The 21,438-nt window shown below is 43.6% G+C and overlaps 3 protein-coding genes across 4 annotated transcripts in view; 2 read left to right on the top strand and 1 right to left on the bottom strand.

Annotated features, from left to right (window-relative positions):
• Window positions 1-21,438, bottom strand: part of LOC120048605 (cell adhesion molecule 4-like) — a 752,359-nt gene that overhangs the window by 179,193 nt on the left and 551,728 nt on the right. The window lies entirely within an intron of this gene.
• On the top strand, window positions 3,495-5,579 carry LOC120048595 (zinc finger protein with KRAB and SCAN domains 8-like). Its single transcript, XM_038994693.1, has 2 exons — window positions 3,495-3,739; window positions 3,908-5,579. Exons 1-2 carry the CDS (start codon window positions 3,544-3,546, stop codon window positions 5,053-5,055), a joined length of 1,344 nt encoding a protein of 447 aa, XP_038850621.1. The 5' UTR covers window positions 3,495-3,543; the 3' UTR covers window positions 5,056-5,579.
• On the top strand, window positions 7,478-18,037 carry LOC120048596. Of its 2 annotated transcripts, XM_038994694.1 has the most exons (6): window positions 7,478-7,684; window positions 13,239-13,472; window positions 15,284-16,267; window positions 16,474-16,641; window positions 16,964-17,071; window positions 17,161-18,037. In XM_038994694.1, the coding sequence occupies exons 3-6, from the start codon at window positions 16,082-16,084 to the stop codon at window positions 17,473-17,475; spliced, it is 777 nt and encodes a 258-aa protein (XP_038850622.1). In that variant the 5' UTR covers window positions 7,478-7,684; window positions 13,239-13,472; window positions 15,284-16,081; the 3' UTR covers window positions 17,476-18,037. The 2 variants fall into 2 exon arrangements, 1 of the variants encoding a protein (XP_038850622.1); XR_005477019.1 differs by having other exon boundaries at window positions 15,284-16,641.

Raw genomic sequence — 21,438 nt, 5'->3', positions numbered from 1 at the left:
TGTGATCATTTTATATTGGTAATACAAGCCACGCAAAAGAATACAGTTTTGAAGTTAATTCCAATGTTTTAAGGGTTTATGAAAAGTGTATTTCCATCCTGACCTTTACATGAGTCCTTTGTATTGGTGTAGACTTGACGGACCAGATGGGACTCATTCCCTCCCAAACCAAAAGGAGAAACCAATATTTTCTCTGGTAGGCACAACCTACCTGGCACCACTATAAACAATAACTTCAAGTCAAAACCGTTACAAGGTGCATCCAATTTCCTTTGATCATCATTGATGTAGCTACAACTTGATTGGAGTCCACCTGTGGCCAATTCAATTGTTCAGACATGATTTAGAAACACACCTGTCTATATAAGGTCCCACAGTTGACAGTGCATGTCAGAGGGGGCAGATAGGCAATCTTTACTGAATATTTATCGTACTTTGATGAGATTGTCCAAAGATTATCGGTGCTTTGTATATGGTTCTGTTGATTTTATATAGCTGTTGCCCCTTGATAGGATGCAAGCGAGGGCACTCAGGATGTGCGATGGTGCATTTAAAACTACACCGGTTGGTGCTTTACAAGTAGAGACTGAGGAAATGCCACTCCCTTAGATGAGTTAAGCTAGCCCTGGCGTACTGGGCAAGACTGAAGGGTAGTATGGTAGATCATCCTACACTGACAATATTGGAAGACTGCTGGGAATATGAAAGATATCAAGAGAGAATTGGAAAAGGGGTTTATAAAGATGGAGTCAGGGACCTTTTTTATAGGGCCATCTGTGGCAATAGGAAATGTGTCACTGTGGTTTTATACAAGACCACATGTCGATTTTAGCCCGATTGAATAAAGTGGTGTGAAGATCATGTAGCAACAATAGTGGATCAATATATTACTAATCAGTTTTATTCTTGTCTTGCAGTGCATACAGATGGTTCAAAGGATCCCATGAATGGGAAGACAGCAGCAGGTGCATCTATTCCTGAGTTCAATGTTAATCTATGCAATAAATAATTTGTTAGTCTATCTGTAGATTCAACAGAAATGGTTGCGTTAGTTGTTGGATTGCAATGGATAGAGGAGGTGCAACCAAGAAGAGTAGCAATATGTTCGGACTCTGCATCGGTTTGTTTAGTTTAAGATCTGGAAAGCATTTCGCTATACCTGCAATAACATGTGCTAAAAGTGTATGTGACAAATAAAAATTGATTTTGTTTTGAAAGTCAGAACATTAGGATTTATGGTTAAAAAAAAGCTGCTGTTGGGCTTACAAAAAAATGGTATTGAAATTAAGTTCTGTTGGGTTTCAGCTCATGAAGGAGTTAATGGAACATTTTATAGTAGATATAATAGCCAAAAAAGTAGTGAAAATAATATTATGTATATACAGGTGCAGTTGGGTTTGGAGGAAATTAAAACATTGATTTGGAAAATGGGTTAGATTGCTGGCAGAGACAATGGGATGAAAGTAGTAAGGGCAGACATTTTTATAGTACAAGGAAATATGTACTGGAGATGGTGTTATAATGGGAACAGAAGGGATAAAGTTATGTTGTGTAGGATGAGATTAGGGCATACGGGATTTAATCCCTCTTGGAAATTGATAGGGAAACATGATACTGGAATGTGTAATGGCTGTATGGTAGAAGAAACGGAACATGATATTATTTTTTGAAATGTGTGACGTAGAAAGGGAGAGGTTGTTTGACAGGGTCAGAGAGGTTGGGCGGAAATGGGGAGTAGGTGGTATTTTATGTGGGGATGACGGGAGTAGTGAGGTTTGTAGGGAATTTTATTTTATTAGTAATTCAGGGTTAGTTGAGAGATTATAGTGGTATAGATAGGTCGTGACCTGCCTCACACTCCAGAACAGTAGGTGGTGGTGTATGCACCTGCCAGTTGGTTGCGATTCGCCAATAAAAACTTAAAGTAGAAGTGCATGTCAGAGCAGAATCTATACCATGAAGTCCAAGGAACTCTCTAGATCTGAGATAAAATTGCGATGAGGCATATAGCTGGGGAAGGGTATAAAACAATGTCTAGAGTGTTGAAAGTTTCCCAGAGCTCAGTGGTCTCCATCGTTGGGAAATTGAAAAAATGTGGAACTACCCAGACTCTGCCTAGAGCTTGCCTTCTGAGCAACCGGGCAAGAAGGACCTTGGTCAGGGAGGTGACCAAGAACGCAATGAACACAGTTCCTTGGCTGTGATGGGAGAACCTGCCAAAAAGACTAGTCTCTACAGCACTTCACCAATCTGTGATTTATGGGAGAGTAGCCAGATGGAAGCCACTCCTGAGAAAAAGGCACATGACAGCATGCCTGGAGTTTGCAAAAAGGCATGTGAAAGACGGAGATCATAAGGCAAACGATTATGTGGTCTGATGAGACAAATTGAACACTTTGGCCTGAATGCAAAGCGCTTTGTCTGGAGAAAACCAGACACAGCTCATCACCTGTAAAAAAAACATCGATACCGTGAAGCATGGTGGAGGCAGCATCATGCTATGGGGATGCTTTTCAGCAGCAGGGACTGGAAGACTGGTAAGGATAGAGGGAACAATGAATAGAGGCAAATACTTAATGAGAACCTGCTTCAGAATGCAAATGACCTTGGACTGGTGTGAAGATTTGCACTGCAACAGGACAGTGACCCTAAGCATACAGCCAAAACAACATTGGAATGGCTTCAGAACAATATAAGTTATTGAGTCGCCCAGCCAAAGCCCAAACTTGAATCTCATTAAATCTGTGGAAAAAATTGAAGATTGCTGTTCATCACCGCTCCCTATCTAACTTAACAGAGCTTGAGAAACTCCCCAAATCCAGATGTGCAAAGCTGATAGACATACCCAAGACAACTAAAAGCTGTAATCGCCTCCAAAGGTGCTTCTACAACGTATTGACTCAGTGGTGTGAATACTTATTTAAATGAGATATTTATGTATTTCTAAAAACATATTTTCACTTTGTCATTATGAGGTACTGTGTGTAGATGGGTGAGTATTAAATGTTAAATGTATTAAAACATTTTTTTAATACATTTTGAATTCAGGCTAACAACAAAATGTGGAATAAGTCAAGGGGTATGAATACTTTCTGAAGGCATGGTACATCACTCCTCTCCTCTTCCTTTAATTAATTGCAGACATGAGAATGTTGGATTAGTGATAGCATTATGGTGTATTCTATTTTTAGCGTACTTTAGTGATCTAGGGAGGCATTGATTGATCTACTTAACTTCAGATTTGCACCAGTAGTGCTGTAGCAGCGCCACCAGCTCTGCAGTCTACTACATGTAGGTCTATTTTCTGTGCTAGAATAAAATTATACAGACACTGGAGGACCTCCAAGAATAGATTGGGAAATACTTATTCTAGCTGTAAGATCGCGAGGACCTGTGCCTTCCGCTCCAGTAGGGGGCGACAATGCAAAATGTACTATGCCGTGCACACACAAATACTGACAGCGCTCTTTGTCTTCTTGACTTTGTTTACGTTGGTAGCTAGCTGGCTAACTTAGCTAGCTAGACAGCTTTCCTTCTTAAAAAATGTCTAAAATTGATTTCTTGAGAGTGTTACTCAACCAGAAATTAATAGCTGCAGCGGAAGAGATATTTGGTGTCGTTGAAGAAACGATAGCAGAGTACCAGGAAGAGGTTTCTCACACAAAGGAGGAGAACAGCCGTCTACGGAGCATGCTGGATATTCGTTCTAAGCCACAGATCAAGTTACATAGACGAGCAGGTGTGTTTGTGTTTTAATAACGTTAATTTCAAATGAGTTACGACTAGCTTTCAATTTAATTAATTTTGTAGTGCATTTACAAAACCAAGGTCTGTAAAAAGATAATTATTGTAAGCCTAGCTACGTCTCAAGTCAGCTTTTGAGTTTTTTTCCCCCCATTATCTCCAGACCTCCAGCAGCTCACTGTCACCGTGTCTGATGAGCAGCAGGATTGGAACCCCAGTCTGGGGCAGACGGACCCAGAACCCACACAGATGAAAGATGAACAGAATGAACCAAGGACCAGTCAGGAGGATGATAATAATTTCAATGAGTTTATCAATTCTTACGGCTGTGTATCAAGTGGCTATTATCAGGACCCAACTCAGTCCTCACATGGAGAGAGATACTCTCTACCCAGCACCTCAACTGAACAGATCAAAACAGAACCTTATGTAGAAGACTATGGTGTATCAGAACCAACCAGAGAGCCTCAGCCCTTCTCTGCAGTAGATAGAGAGTGTTCTGCAGCTCAGAGTGAAAACAGAGGACATATTGACAAGATAGAGAGTGGAGGACCTCTGTCAGGTCTAACGTTAAAGCCACTCAAATCAAAGAGGACAAAGGCAGTAAAAGGACAAAGTTCTCATAGTGTTAAGGACAGGAAATTGAACCATCTAAAATCACACTCGAGACCCAGTGTAAGCTGGGATGCTTCTCCTAGTTGTAAGGTATGTGGAAAGCAATTTGACTCCATGGCTTCTTTATTAAATCATGTGCAAACGCACACACAGGATAAAGAACATCTTTGTGGTGTGTGTGGAAAATTCTGTCAGTCCACAGAAAGTATGATAGATCACCTACAAACTCACATCAGAGCAAAGTGTTGTCATGTTTGTGGTAAATATTTTGCTTGGGATGCTTTCCTGAAAAGGCATTTGAGGAGTCATACAGGGGAGAAGCCATTTCACTGTCAAGATTGTGGCAAAGGATTTACTCAGCGTGGACACCTAAACTTACATATGAGGAGCCACACAGGGGAGAAACCACATCAATGCCAGGATTGTGGCAAATGTTTCAGCCAGAATACATCTCTGATAGTGCACATGAGGACTCACACAGGGGAGAAGCCATACATGTGTCCTGTGTGTAGGAAATGCTTTACCACATCAAGTATGTCGAAGAAGCATCAGACAGCTCACAAACATATAGGTGCCATGAATGTGGCCAATTTCACAATGGATTCAGACCATACAGAGCCACGTGAAGAGGGTTTACAAGAAGGAGAACACATGACTGTGCCCTGTGTGGGGGGAGAGAATCAGACAGCAGACTGAGAGACATGTGAGAGGAGAATCAGGACATAGCCCTCCTCAGGACACTGCTCTCTGATTAATATCATGTTCTAACAGAGAGCAGTTAGTGGGTTTCTGAGCAACAGGAGTCCCTGCTCATTAGTTATAGGATGACACAGAGGACATGATGTGATCCACTGTTCTCTGTCTGTATATAAACCTTGCATTGGTCTTGAGAGTAATATGTCACAATACATCTGCCCTGATGTTGCAAACAGCCTAGTTTTCAGAATGTTTGTTCCCTTCTGTTTAATGTGTCAAGATCTTCCATACACCAAATGTCATACTTACCTCTGAGCCTAATGCCAAAATGCACCAAGGGAAAAAATATATTTCATTTCATGTGTATTTACATGTATAGAGAATTGGTATGATACAGTTACGCTATGTTCAATGGGAACTAAATATACCACCTGAAATGAGAGCTTCTTCTTTCAACCAACCCAGATATTGTACATTCCCAGACATGCATTAAGTACTACAGAGTAAATGGCTGATAATGTGTTCATTGAAGTGTCTTTTTTTTCAGCTTCTCTCTTCTCTGGCAGCGTTGCGGGATCATGTTGGGAACACCAACCATGCAACCATTATCTGATGAAATCAATACAAGTGTTAGGAAAAGGGCACAGGTTCCAATCTTTAAATAAAAGCTATTTTAATTCTCTGTAAAGGCAGTGGAAATATCTCTGAGCTGTCTATCAAATGGCTGCATCTACACACTAATCATTTAGAGAGTTATACTGGTGTGGACACAGACCCTGTTGCACGAAGAGTAGTTCCATGGGGTAGGGACGTCCCAAGAGGAGTTCGGTCAGCTAGAGGAGGAAGCGCTCGCTTGGAGGTTGTGTTGTGATGCACAAGATTTGAGATTTGTTTGAATGACTTCGTGCCTGGAGAATTGTGTGGAGTCAGAACTGGGTGAATGAGTTGTTGATGCGTGAGAAGTTTGGAAGTCTGACAGCCGAAAAGGAGGCGAGTAGTGTGGACGAAATGGAGAAAGGTTTGGAGAAGCAACAGCTGTGCTGGAATGTGAACAGAATGGGTGTCAGTTCTGATGGTCTGGAGTGGGAGGATGCGGGTCAAGGAATGGTCAGTAGTGGAAAGACGGGGAGAATAGAGCTGACACTGAAAGCAGTGGATTGTGTTTGATGAGACCACAGGGCCTCATTTACACCCTATCCAACTAACCAATGCAGTACAGAAAGAGATGGTTGAAGTCAGATTAGCCCAGTTCATTGGAAATGGTAGATTGTTCATATTTTGTGGTAGCCTGATGGAAAAGCTTAATGGGGAGAATATTAGAAGTAATAACCCTGGTGCTTATGCAAGGTAGAGAAGAGTCATCAATGGGGTCCCAATATCTAGGTCCATAGATGATATTACAGAAATGTGACAGGAAGCAGAGTGATTGAGGCCAAAAGGGTGATCGGTAGGAAAGAGGGTCAAAGAAGTGAAAGCTTATCAGTGCTGCTGAGGTTTGAGAAGGTTTTACCTAGACAAGTACAGAAAGGATTCATCAGTTTCAATGTCAGTGAATTTGTCCCATCCCCATTGCTGTTTTAAATGCAGAAGAATGGGACATGTAGCTGCTCAGTGTAAAGGAAAGAAAAGATGTGGGGGACATGATTACGGTAAACGTGAGAGCAATGTGAAGGTAATTCTTGGGGGGGACATAGTGCAGCATTTGGTGGATCCCAGGTGCAGAGAGAGGCTCAGAGGTATATAATCAGTCATGATGTATCTTATCCAGAGGCTGTAAGACAGATTGGTGGAACTACAGTGCAGAATGATGGCGCTTCCATGGCCGCTACTGTACTAAGTGGACCTAATGTCGGGTTGGTTCTACTGGATCTGGCATGGTTTCGAGACCTGTTCAGAAATGTTGTGCTCATAACTGTGCTGTGTCAAAGGACACTTTGATAATGAATACATTTAACTTCATAGCTTTCATTGGTAACCTTATTAACGCAACTCATGTTGTGAAAAGCAGAAATGCCAAGTTGAAGGTTATTGTGGATACGGCAAAAGTGTTATTGGGGGTAACAGATGTTACTTTTGAAATGGTTGTAGACATGCTGAATAATCTTAAGGGTGGATTGTTTCAGCATGATATAGATCAAGTTTAATGGGTTGTGGTGGCGTGGCAGTTTTTTTGGGGGGTAGAAGTTAGTAGGGATTTATTGTTTTATTTAATTTTCTTGGTAGTACAGAATTAAGCAGACCATGAGTGATCGCATTCTTCAGCACAGTAGATGGCGACATGCACTTTAAACTTTTGTTTGCGGACCGCCATGATATTATAGAAGAATAATACGATGTCGCACTCCACTCCAGCAGAGGGCGATAGTGCATAATGTTTTGATGCCCTACACAGAGGGGCATGCTCTTCTGTGTTTATCTTCTGCAGGCTAATTTTGCATGGAGGAAAATAAACAATAAAACATGTCGAAAATAGAGTTGTTGAGAGAGTTTCTCAACCAGAAATTAACAGCGGCTGCTGAGGAGATATTTGGGGTCGTTGAAAAAACGATAGCAGAGTACCAGGTAGACGTTTTTCGTACGAAAGAGGAGAACGAACGTCTTCGTGGGCTGTTGATGGTGCATAGAGGAGGTATGTAGCTTCATACAGTCAATTGTTTGTAGCGTCTAACCACATACAAATCGAGAGGGGTAGCTACACGGGTGTCTATCTAATAACGTTAGCAAGTTTTCTACCCAGACTCAAAATGTTTGTCAATGGCGAATCTTCATTGAAAGTGCCAGTAACAAAACCATAATTGATAGTGAAGTCCGGGGAACTGGCCTTAAAGCTGAGATCCGCAGTGTGAAGCAGCGCCACTGCATTTGTTCCTGTTTTGTTTTTAAAAAGGAGACGCGCAACCTGGTCTCAACATTTTGTATTATTCTGTACGTAACTCCGTAACATTCCATTTAATATATGTTACGATTTATATGGTATGTATTAATTTGTGTATGTCCATAATCCATTTTGTATATGTTACGAATTACAATTTGTGTGATATGTTGGGAATTTGCTAAATGTACAATATGTTAGGAATTTGCAAACCGTTGTTACGAATTACAATTTGTTGTGGCTAAAGTTAGCTAGGTGGCTAACACAAATTTTAGCTAGCTGGCTAACATTAGCTAGGATAGGGGAAGTGTTAGCTAAGTAATTGCAAAAAAGTAGTGTAGTTGAAAAGTTGCTAAAATGCTGAAGTTGTCTGTGATGAGATTAGAACACGCTATCTTTGGGTTACTAGATGTTCGCATTATACGCCCATCCATCCACCCCGACCAACCACCCTCCTTTAATTTTTTGCCTTAAGTAACCTGTCTTATGTAACCATACCAAACGTAACATATACGACGTGATACTGTACAGCTGTATTCATCGACCTGGCCAAGACTTTCAACTCTGTCAATCGCCACATTCTTATCGGCAGACTCAACAGCCTTGGTTTCTCAAATGACTGCCTCGCCTGCTTCACCAACTACTTCTCAGACAGAGTTCAGTGAGTCAAATCGGAGGGCCTGTTGTCCGGACCTCTGGCAGTCTCTATGGGGGTGCCACATGGTTCAATTCTCGGGCCGACTCTCTCCTCTGTATACATCAATGATGTCGCTCTTGCTGCTGGTGATTTTCTAATCCACCTCTACACAGACGACACCATTCTGTATACCTCTGGCCCTTCTTTGACACTGTGTTAACTAACCTCCAGACAAGCTTCAATGCCATACAACTCTCCTTCCGTGGCCTCCAACTGCTCTTAAATGCAAGTAAAACTAAATGCATGCTCTTCAACCGATCGCTGCCCGCACCTGCCCGTCCGTCCAGCATCACTACTCTGGACGGTTCTGACTTAGAATATGTGGACAATTACAAATACCTAGGTGTCTGGTTAGACTGTAAACTCTCCCTCCAGACTCACATTAAGCATCTCCAATCCAAAATTAAATCTAGAATTGGCTTCCTATTTTGCAACAAAGCATCCTTCACTCATGCTGCCAAACATACCCTCGTAAAACTGATCATCCTACCGATCCTCGACTTCGGCGATGTCATTTACAAAATAGCCTCCAACACTCTCCTCAGCAAATTGGATGCAGTCTATCACAGTGCCATCTGTTTTGTCACCAAAGCCCCATATACTACCCACCACTGCGACCTGTATGCGCTCGTTGGCTGGCCCTCGCTTCATATTCGTCGCCAAACCCACAGGCTCCAGGTCATCTATAAGTCTTTGCTAGGTAAAGCTCTGCCTTATCTCAGCTCACTGGTCACCATAGCAGCACCCACCCGTAGCACACGCTCCAGCAGATATATCTCACTGGTGACCCCCAAAGCCAATTCCTCCCTTGGTTCTCTCCAGACCTGACTGCCCTTGACCAGCATAAAAACATCCTGTGGCATTCTGCATTAGCATCGAATAGCCCCCGTGATATGCAACTTTTCAGGGAAGTTAGGTATACACAGGCAGTTAGGAAAGCTAAGGCTAGCTTTTTCAAGCAGAAATTTGCATCCTGTAGCACAAACTCAAAAAAGTTCTGGGACACTAAAGTCTCTGGAGAATAAGAGCACCTCCTCCCAGCTGCCCACTGCACTGAGGCTAGGAAACACTGTCACCACCGATAAATCAACTATAATTGAGAATTTCAATAAGCATTTTTCTACAGCTGGCCATGCTTTCCACCTGGCTATCCCTACCCCAGTCAACAGCCCAGCACCCCCCACAGCAACTCGCCCAAGCATCCCCATTTCTCCTTCACCCAAATCCAGATAGCTGATGTTCTGAAAGAGCTGCAAAATCTGGACCCCTACAAATCAGCCGGGCTAGACAATCTGGACCCTCTCTTTCTAAAATGATCTGCCGAAATTGTTGCAACCCCTAATACTAGCCTGTTCAACCTCTCTTTCGTATCATGTGAGATTCCCAAAGATTGGAAAGCAGCTGCGGTCATCCCCCTCTTCAAAAGGGGGAGACACTCTAGACCCAAACTACTACAGACCTATATATATCCTACCCTGCCTTTCTAAGGTCTTCGAAAGCCAAGTCAACAAACAGATTACAGACCATTTCGAATCCCACCTTACCTTCTCCGCTATGCAATCTGGTTTCAGAGCTGGTCATGGGTGCACCTCAGCCACGCTCAAGGTCCTAAACGATATCATAACCGCCATCGATAAGAAACAATACTGTGCAGCCGTATTCATTGACCTGGCCAAGGCTTTCGACTCTGTCAATCACCACATTCTTTTCGGCAGACTCAACAGCCTTGGTTTCTCAAATGATTGCGTCGCCTGGTTCACCAACTACTTCTCTGATAGAGTTGTGTGTCAAATCGGAGGGCCTGTTGTCTGGACCTCTGGCAGTCTCTATGGGGGTGCCACAGGGTTAGATTCTCGGGCCGACTCTCTTCTCTGTATACATCAATGATGTCGCTATTGCTGCTGGTGATTCTCTGATCCACCTCTACGCAGACGACACCATTCTGTATACTTATCTGGTCCTGGTTCTACATTTTTTGAATGGGGCATGCTTATTTAAGATGGTGAGGAAGGCACTTAAAGAATAACCAGGCATCCTCTACTGAAGGGATATGGTCAATATCCTTCCAGGATACCCGGGCCAGGTCGATTAGAAAGGCCTGCTCGCTGAAGTCCTTTTAGGGAGCGTTTGACAGTGATGAGGAGTGGTTGTTTGACCGCAGACCCATTATGGATGCAGGCAATGAGGCAGTGATCGCTGAGATCTTGGTTGAAAACAGCAGAGGTGTATTTGGAGGGCAAGTTGGTTAGGATGATATCTATGAGGGTGCCCGTGTTTACAGCTTTGGGGTTGTACCTGGTAGGTTCATTGATCATTTGTGTGAGATTGAGGGCATCAAGCTTAGATTGTAGGATGGCCGGGGTGTTAAGCATGTCCCAGTTTAGGTCACCTAGCAGCACGAGCTCTGCCCCCCATCTATCTTCAATCAGGTCACATATGGTGTCCAGAGCACAGCTGGGGCAGAGGGTGGTCTTTATTAAGCGGCAACGATGAGAGACTTGTTTCTGGAAAGGTGGATTTTTAAACTCGAATTGTTTGGGTACAGACCTGGATAGTAAGACAGAACTCTGCACGCTATCTCTGCAGTAGATTGCAACACCGCCCCATTTGGCAGTTCTATCTTGTCGGAAAATGTTATAGTTAGGGATGGAAATTTCAGGGTTTTTGTTGTCTTCCTAAGCCAGGATTCAGACATGGCTAGGACATCCGGGTTGGCAGAGTGTGCTAAAGCAGTGAATAAAACAAACTTAGGGAGGAGGCTTTTAATGTTAACATGCATGAAACCAAGGCTTGTACGGTTAACAGAAGTCAACAAATGAGAGCACCTGGGGAATAAGAGTGGAGCTAGGCACTGCAGGGCTTAACCTCTACATCGCCAGAGGAGGAGTAGGATAAGGGTGCGGCTAAAGGCTATAAGAACTGGTTGTCTAGTACGTCCGGAAAAGAGAGTAAAAGGAGCAGGTTTCTGAGCGAGATAGAATAGATTCAAGGCATAATGTACAAACAAAGGTATGGTAGGATGTGAATACAGTGGAGGTAAACCTAGGCATTGAGTGATGATGAGAGAGAGATTGTCTCTAGAAACATAATTTAAACCAGGTGATGTCATCACATGTATGGAAGGTGGAACTAAAGGGTTGGGTAAGGTATATTGAGCAGGGCTAGAGAACAGCAATGGACAAGGCATATTGACATTAAGGAGAGGCATGCGTAGCCGAGTGATCATAAGGGTCCAGTGAGTAGTGAGGCTGGTTGGAGTCACGGCGATTCAGACAGCTAGTGGGCCGGGGCTAGCAGAAGGGCCTCAGAGGGACGTTGCGATGGAGGAAGTCTGTTTATAGCCTCCTCGTGCGATTACGTCGGTAGACCAGTCGTGATGGATTAGTAGGGTTCCGTGTGCTAAAGGGGACCAGTCCAATTGGCAAAAATAGGTATAGTGGCCCAAGAAATTGTCCGATGGACCAAATCAGCTACGAGCCGATATGCTCTAGACAGCTAGCGGGCTGCGGCTAGCAGGCTAGCAGATGGGCATTCAGGGGACGTCGCGACGGAGGGGCCAGTTGAATAACCCCCTCGGGCAGATTACGTCGGTAATCAGCTAAAGGTTAGCTGATGACCGCTAGCAGTGGTTAGCTGACTACTAGCTAGAATCTAGTCAGCTGGCTAGCTTCTGTTGGGGGTCCCGATTCTGAAGTAAAGAAAAATACTTTAGAAAAAAGCAAATCCACACCACACTGGGTGAGGTGGGTTGCAGGAGAGTATTTTGAAGTTGAGGTTTAGAAAAATATAAAAAGATATGTGAAGATAAAAGATATATACATGGGACACGACAAAGACGAGGACAAAGACGTCTGACTGCTACGCCATCTTGGAATCATATGGTCAGCTCACTGGTCACCATAGCGGCACCCACCCGTAGCACACGCTCCAGCAGGTATATTTCACTGGTCACCCCCAAAGCCAATTCCTCCTTTGGCTGCCTTTCCTTCCAGTTCTCTGCTGAGGAATGACTGGAACGAATTGCAAAAATCACTAAAGCTGGAGACCCATATTTTTTGCTCCTTGGCACCCCAGTATCTCTACTTGCACATTGATCTTCTGCACATCTATCACTCCAGTGTTTAATTGCTAAATTGTAATTATTTCACCGCTATGGCCTATTTATTGCCTTACCGCCCTTATCTTACCTCATTTGCACACATTGTATATGGACTTTTCTATTGTGTTATTGACTGTATGTTTGTTTATTCCATGTGTAACTCTGTTTGCGTCGCACTGCTTTGCTTTATCTTGGCCAGGTCGCAGTTGTAAATGAGAACTTGTTCTCAACTGGCCTACCTGGTTAAATAAAGGTGAAATAAAAATATGATACTCATTTGATCATTCAGTATTTACTTTTACTATGTTATGTCTAGTCTGAAACCAGGTTGAGCAAAGTAATACAAAACAATTGTAGTAGCTACATAGAGTGCTGTTCTATTATGCATGCAATGATGGCTGAGGGAATAAAACATTGTTCGTTGTTTGAAGTGTCATCTTTGTTGTGGCAGTTTTACCAAAACAGATTCCAACTTTAACAGATCTACATGTGCAATTGTTTCTCCTTCCCTCCAGAGTCAGACTGCCATCAGCAGGCTGAAGCTACTATCACTTTGGTGCAGGTTGCCCCAGAGCAGCAGCAGTCATGTTCTCAAGAGTGGGGCCTCCATCTAAGACAGGAGGACCCAGAGCCCACAATGTCACAGTGTAAAGAGGAAGACGATACCTACTGGATCAGTGAGGTCGAAGAGCACATTCAAATGCTGGAGTCTGATCCCAAAGACCCAGACCAAGTATCCACTCCTGAAGGTGGGTTCACTGACAAGCTCTCAACACATACAGTGGGGCAAAAAAGTATTTAGTCAGCGACCAATTGTGCAAGTTCTCCCACTTAAAAAGATGAGAGAGGCCTGTAATTTTCATCATAGGTACACTTCAACTATGACAGACAAAATGAGAAAAGAAAATCACATTGTAGGATTTTTAATGAATTTATTTGCAAATTATGGTGGAAAATAAGTATTTGGTCAATAACAAAAGTTTATCTCAATACTTTGTTATATACCCTTTGTTGGCAATGACAGAGGTCAAACGTTTTCTGTAAGTCCTCACAAGGTTTTCACACACTGTTGCTGGTATTTTGGCCCATTCCTCCATGCAGATCTCCTCTAGAGCAGTGATGTTTTGGGGCTGTTGCTGGGCAACACGGACTTTCAACTCCCTCCAAAGATTTTCTATGGGGTTGAGATCTGGAGACTGGCTAGGCCACTCCAGGACCTTGAAATGCTTCTTACGAAGCCACTCCTTCGTTGCCTGGGCGGTGTGTTAGGGAGCATTGTCATGCTGAAAGACCCAGCCACGTTTCATCTTCAATGCCCTTGCTGATGGAAGGAGGTTTTCACTCAAAATCTCATGATACATGGCCCCATTCATTCTTTCCTTTACACGGATCAGTCGTCCTGGTCCCTTTGCAGAAAAACAGCCCCAAAGCATGATGTTTCCACCCCCATGCTTCACAGTAGGTATGGTGTTCTTTGGATGCAACTCAGCATTCTTTGTCCTCCAAACACGACGAGTTGAGTTTTTAACCAAAAAGTTATATTTTGGTTTCATCTGACCATATGACATTCTCCCAATCTTCTTCTGGATCATCCAAATGCTCTCTAGCAAACTTCAGACGGGCCTGGACATGTACTGGCTTAAGCAGGGGGACACGTCTGGCACTGCAGGATTTGAGTCCCTGGCGGCATAGTGTGTTACTGATGGTAGGCTTTGTTACTTTGGTCCCAGCTCTCTGCAGGTCATTCACTAGGTCCCCCCGTGTGGTTCTGGGATTTTTGCTCACCGTTCATTTTGACCCCACAGGGTGAGATCTTGCGTGGAGCCCCAGATCGAGGGAGATTATCAGTGGTTTTGTATGTCTTCCATTTCCTAATAATTGCTCCCACAGTTGATTTCTTCAAACCAAGCTGCTTACCTATTGCAGATTCAGTCTTCCCAGCCTGGTGCAGGTCTACAATTTTGTTTCTGGTGTCCTTTGACAGCTCTTTGGTCTTGGCCATAGTGGAGTTTGGAGTGTGACTGTTTGAGGTTGTGGACAGGTGTCTTTTATACTGATAACAAGTTCAAACAGGTGCCATTAATACAGGTAACGAGTGGAGGACAGAGGAGCCTCTTAAAGAAGAAGTTACAGGTCTGTGAGAGCCAGAAATCTTGCTTGTTTGTAGGTGACCAAATACTTATTTTCCACCATAATTTGCAAATAAATTCATTAAAAATCCTACAATGTGATTTTCTGGATTTTTTTTCTCATTTTGTCTGTCATAGTTGAAGTGTACCTATGATGAAAATTACAGGCCTCTCTCATCTTTTTAAGTGGGAGAACTTGCACAATTGGTGGCTGACTAAATACTTTTTTGCCCCACTGTATCACCAAGCCATAGTGTTGGTCAGTGGGCATATAGCTATGCCTTTCAGCAAATAATTTATAACACAGGTTGTTGTTAGTTGTATTTTAGGTAATATTCTTCGAAATCAAGGGGCATTTTATTAGTGGAAATGATATGGAAATCGTACAGTCTGTGGCTTTAGGCCCTGCTGACGCTGTGTCCTTTCTTCAGATTTCACATTCCAAATGGAGACAGAAGGGTCAGTAAATGAAGCCATCAAACTGAAAGTCATCCTCAACAACAACAGAATAGAGAAAGTGATTCTGCCCTCTCAACCTGACTCACTGAATGAGCTGATATCAACGCTCAAGGAGAAACTGCATCTGAATTTAGATTTTCGTCTTCTTTATGAAGACCCTGATTTCAACAACGAGCTCTTCAACTTAGAGACCATTGAAGACTTGCCTTCTCCTAGGGCTACGGTGAAAGTTTTGCGAATACGACGTGCTACAGACCTCGGTTTAACCGGACTCTCAGCCACTGAGTTACAGGATGCCCCACCAGAGCGGCTAGGCAGGTGGCCTGAGGTATTTGTCATACCCACTTTCTCGATGGAAGTTGAGTTTGCTCTGAGAGAGGGCAATTGTGCATATCTGAGACATGAAACGGTGCTGAAAATAACAAGGGATCAAAAACACAACATTCTTGATAGGATGGCTTGGACAATCTTCAATTTCAAAGCGTACCCAAGTGACAGGCAGTTTGCCAAGGCAGCTGAGGCCCTTGTAACCAAGCACCCGTGTTTGAAAGAGCCTGGCTCAAAAACAGGCTGCGATGGCTGGAAGAACAGCCTGAAATTCAAAATGGGAAACTACAGGCAGAAGTTACGCCGTGTTGGGTTCCCAGAGGTTGCTGTGAACGGTGGGAGGAGGAGCAAGCATCGTCCTGACAATGAGCACGCTCGGAGCAACATCAAACGAGCACGCCGGGCAGAGGTGAACTTCCTGCCCAACTTCCCTCAAGGAGAAGATGAGGCCAGGCTGGAGAAACAGACTGGAGATGGTCCACGAGATGACGAAAGAAAACAGAGACCTGCCACTCATCAATCAACACATGCAGAAGACATTTGCTTTCCGACGCCAAGAAATAGTTAAATCCAGTCCCTCGGTAGAGCATCTCAGAACACGCTGGCCAGCACTCTTCCTTGAAGCCCAGGTTAAGCAGACTAAGAAAAGTTGTCTTTGTCCATTCATGTTCTCATAACAACCTACATTTCCATTGCAGTTCAGACCTTTTTTAATGCATGTCACATGGGCTTCTGGTTGTACTCACAAATCATGGTTATCAGTAACAAAATTCTCAGGGCAGACTCAACTTGCCTGACTGCCATAAATTGGTGTGTGCTTTGTCTTTTGCTTTAGGTACATGCTGAGTTTCAGAGAATCACCAACCAGAGCCTGCAGCAGACGTTCTACGCTGCCTTGGACCTCCACACACCCCGCCTGCTGACCCTGTTCAGGGAGAAGGAGGGGAAGTCCACCACCCATGGAGGGAAGTTCTCAAGCATCCTGAGAGTGTACAACGAGCAGGTTAGTGGGATTCACTTGATCAGGGATGGACAATCTTGGTGTGGCTGCAGACTCTTGTTTCAACCAAGCAGTGACACACCTGATTCAACTTGATCAACTAATCTTCAACCAATACTTTGTTTACTGCTTGGTTGGAACAAAAGCCTGCAGCTACACCTGCTTTTTGTGCATAAGATTGGCCACCCATGCGCTACATGGACATGTGCTTCAACTATTATCTGTGACTGGAACCAGATTAGATCACTCCTATGTTGGGGTTGACGAGCTCAACTTACTGGATTATTTAAATGCTAAATGACATTGTGAAATGTGCTCTCTTTAGTTCACTTCACAGGGAGAAAAGAACATCACCGTGGCCCGTTCTGCAGTCCTGGCTGGTCTCCCTTTGTTGTTACGAGAGGATAGTTCTGATGTCTTCAAAATCTGCAAGGTAGCCACCTGGTTTTACAGCCTGTACCATTATCAACGCATTCTTTCGTATTGTGTTTTTTAAACTTAGTTTTTTCCTCTGTCATTAAGGTGGGAGAACTCAGCAACCCTGGTATTCTGGATGGAGTTTCCATTCTCTCAGTGGTGGGCCAGCACAATGAGGTGGTGGGTGGTATACCCATCAGACCAGCCCATGTATCCATTGTCCTTGAGGATAAGATCGTCATGACTAGCTCCTGGCCAGACGCTCTCATGGTTGTTTTTGGGCTACTCTACTCCCTCCATCTGAACTACCCCAAGGCCCTGGGCAGCACCTTTGAGTTAATGCAGAAAGTCTTCCTGAACCTCGACGATGGAAAGCTGAAGCCCAAGTTGCTAGCACTAAAAAATGAACTGTTGGCCTAATTCTGTAGTTGATGAGATGGAATTTTACTTTCAGTGACCTCCTATATGCCGAGTGAGTGGTTTGAAAACAATGGTTATTTTTGTTTGGTTTGCTTTTTATATTTTTGTACCTTTTTTGTGAAGGTAATGGATTTGATATTGTATTTCAATTCACTTATAACCCTTTTATGTGCAAAGAAGACACAGGTCAGTCAACACATTAACTTATAACCCTTTTATGTGCAAAGAAGACACAGGTCAGTCAACACATTAACTTGCCACATACAGTAGATCTACGACACAGTTCTCTACCTTTTGTTATACAGCTGCAGAAAACCCCCAAATGTATTCTAGAAGATTTCACCTTTTGCACTCAGTACAGCCTCAATTTGTCGCAGCATGGACTCTACAAGGTGTCAAAGCGTTTCACAGGGATGCTGGCCCATGTTGACTCCAATGTGTCCCACAGTTGGCACAATGTCAATTAGGTGGTGGACTATTCTTGATACACACAGGAAACTGTTGAGCGGGAAAAACCCAGCAGCGTTGCAGTGCTTGACACACTCAAACTTCTTTAACCTGTCTCCTCCCCTTCATCTACGCTGATTGAAGTGGATTTAACAAGTGACAATAAGGGATCATAGCTTTCACCTGGTCAGTCTGTCATGGAAAGAGCAGGTGTTACTAATGTTTTGTACACTCACATCCTATGTAGTTTAAAACCATTTTTTAAATTGCTAGGTATTATTGCAATGTTGGAGCTAGAAACACAAGCATTTCGCTGCACCTTTGATACCATATTCAAATATGTGTATGCGACCAATAAACTTGGATTTGATTTTGATTTGTAGTAATGCAAACAGTGGAGAGCCAGGGCTGTGATGGCAGTCAGTAGGAGGGCACACCTCATCACCAGAGTCACTGTAACTGGTCTCAATGTAGGAGAACTAGAGCTCCATCTGCCACTGAGCCCTGGGAGGAGAATATACACAATACACTCCATATAGCCCTCACAGAGCACACATACAGACTTCACAGAGCATACATATGGACTTCATTTAGCCTTCATAGACCATATGTGAAGACTTCATATAGACCATACATAAAGACTTCATATAGCCTTCATAGACCATACATTAATACTTCATATAGCCTTCATATAGGATGTATTATGATGGAAGACTATAGCCTTCACATAGCATAACGATGTAACACAGATAATATCCTTCATACAACTGTCAAAATCACACTGATCACAGTAAAGCAACTATGGCATTATGTACATCAGTCCAGGGTTACAAGCAGAACATTTGAAAAGGTCCCAGCATGTTTGTTCTTAACACTCAATGGAAAGTGAGGCAGCAGGGGGGACACAGATTCTTACCTTGTTGCACAGCTCCATGTCAACTCGATGCGCACTGGTATCTGTGAGGTGGTTTCTCTGTCAACACAGCTCACTGGTTTGTCTGTCTGCCTGTTGCTGGTATGTGTGTCTGTCGCTGGTATGTGTGTCTGTCTGCCTGTCGCTGGTATGTGTGTCTGTCGCTGGTATGTGTGTCTGTGGCTGGTCTGTCTGCCTGTTGCTGGTATGTGTGTCTGTCGCTGGTATGTCTGCCTGTCGCTGGTATGTGTGTCTGTCGCTGGTATGTGTGTCTGTCGCTGGTCTGTCTGCCTGTCGCTGGTATGTGTGTCTGTCGCTGGTATGTGTGTCTGTGGCTGGTCTGTCTGCCTGTTGCTGGTATGTGTGTCTGTCGCTGGTCTGTCTGCCTGTCGCTGGTATGTGTGTCTGTCGCTGGTCTGGGAGGTAGTGTTGGTCGCCTTCCGGGTTCTCTCAGACACAAAGGGCTCTGTGTGTGTGTGTGTGTGTGTTTTTATGTGTGCAAACGTGCAAGTGAGTCTGTGTTCTTAATTACATGGAGCACCATGTCAGCATATTTCTCAGCGTGTGTGAGTGGATGAGGGAGTTAATGAGTGTGGGGTTATATGTGTGTTTTCCTACGACTAAGGGAGTAGTTATTAGAATTCAGTGTCATGCAGCCTGAGCCCTCCCCCTTTGACTGACACTGAGAATACTTCACCAGATTGGCAAAAACAAGAAACATTGAAACGCCTGTGACTCCAATTAGTATATAATCAAGGCAGCCTGTCAGTCAGTCCATGGCTCTGTGATCACAGAAATAGTTCACTTACCGGTAGAACAGACAGCACCATTCTCAGAAAGTCTTGCCTGATTGAACGCCGAGTGAAGCCTGGTACAGAAATAACAATTTTCTTAGAAATTACGTGATAAAATGGTAATTACACTAACAATTTGTTTGGCAGAACTTCTGTGTGTTAACCAAGCTGCAATGATGGACAGGCCATGTAAAGTGACATCTATTTACCATCTATGCAACCTATTTCTATGTCTTTGACATCATCCTTCTCACTTGCCCTGGTGAAGGATGGCTCTAAGAATATCTCCCTGATGTCATCAGAATGGAATGTCAGGATCGTCCTGTAGATGCTACAATACGGAATGCTGCCGACATACTTATCTAAGGTGACTTTAAACGCCACACAACCAACTTACCATGGAATATCTCAGCTCAACATGAGGGCAGGAGAAGGCTAATAGCACTTGCCAGTTAAACACTGTGACACTAATATACCTGTTTGCTTCTTTACTACTAATGAACTCTTGTTGAATGCATGTTATTCCCATGGTTAATACAGAGTACAGTAGCTTTTCTGAATGGTAACATGGCTGACTATACAGCACTATAAACAGAATATAAGGCAGACACACCCTGTCAGTTCCTATCTGTAAATACAGGTCAAAGTAAAATAGTTTTATGTGAATAGTCAGACCGTAGCATGCTAACATAGTACGGTCCAGCTGCATATGCAGTTACCATGTAAATATTGCATGGTTTTAACTTCACTTGGTATAAAGAGGGAATCGTAAGTCACACCATCACATGTACTGTATGAAGAGGATGAAGTTGCCTCTTTGTGGTTGAAACATTATTAATACAAACTATAAGAGCATTTATTCTAAACAGCACAGAGGCATTTGTCACATTTAGCCTAGAACACATTCAGCCCTGAGCTTCTAACAGCATCGGTAAATCATACGCTTCCAGCTCCTATCAGTTTCCTTCTTTCTTTTACAGTGTGGTCTGGAATGTTGGCTGTACAGGGCTGGTGCTCACTGGTGCTACACAACTTTCATGTCTCACACTCATCCCATACATATGTCTCCTATTAGCTACACTCACCCAGAGAGAGAGAGGGAGGAAAGGGGAGGAGAGAGGAGAGATGAGAAGGAAGGAGAGAGGGAGGGAGAGTGAAGGAGATAGGGAAGGAAAGATGGGGGGAGAGGAGAGGGGAAGAGGGAAGGAGGAAAGGTGGGGTGAGAGGGAAGGAGGGAGAGAGGAGAGGGGAAGAGGGCAGGGGGAGAGGAGGGAGGGAAGGAGAGAGGAAGAGAGAGTGAAGGAGGGAGGGAGATAGGGGAGGGAAGGAAAGATGAGAGGGAGAGGAGAGATGAGTGGGAGAGGGATGGAGGGGGGAAGAGGGGGAGGGAAAGGTGGGGTGAGAGGGAAGGAGAGGGAGTGAGAGAGAGGAAGTGAGACAATTGGGTGAGGGAGAAGAGAGGAATTTGATATACAGTACCAGTCAAAAGTTTGAACACACCTAGTCCTTCAAGAGTTTTCTTCCTTTATTTTTTTGATATTTTCTACGTTGTAGAAAAATAGTGAAGACATCAAAACTATGAAATAACACATATGGAATCATGTAGTAACCAAAAAAGTGTTAAACAAATCAAAATATATTTTAGATTTCTACAAAGTAGCCACCCTTTGCCTCGATGACTGCTTTGCACACCCTTGGCATTCTCTCAACCAGCTTCATCTGGAATGCTTTGCCAACAGTCTTAAAGGAGTTCACCACATATGCTGAGCACTTGTTGGCTGCTTTTCCTTCACTCTCCTATCCAACTCA

Source organism: Salvelinus namaycush, chromosome 5 (assembly GCF_016432855.1).
Source record: "Salvelinus namaycush isolate Seneca chromosome 5, SaNama_1.0, whole genome shotgun sequence".
Lineage (NCBI taxonomy): Eukaryota > Metazoa > Chordata > Actinopteri > Salmoniformes > Salmonidae > Salvelinus > Salvelinus namaycush.
This window is presented reverse-complemented; position numbering and strand designations above follow the sequence as displayed.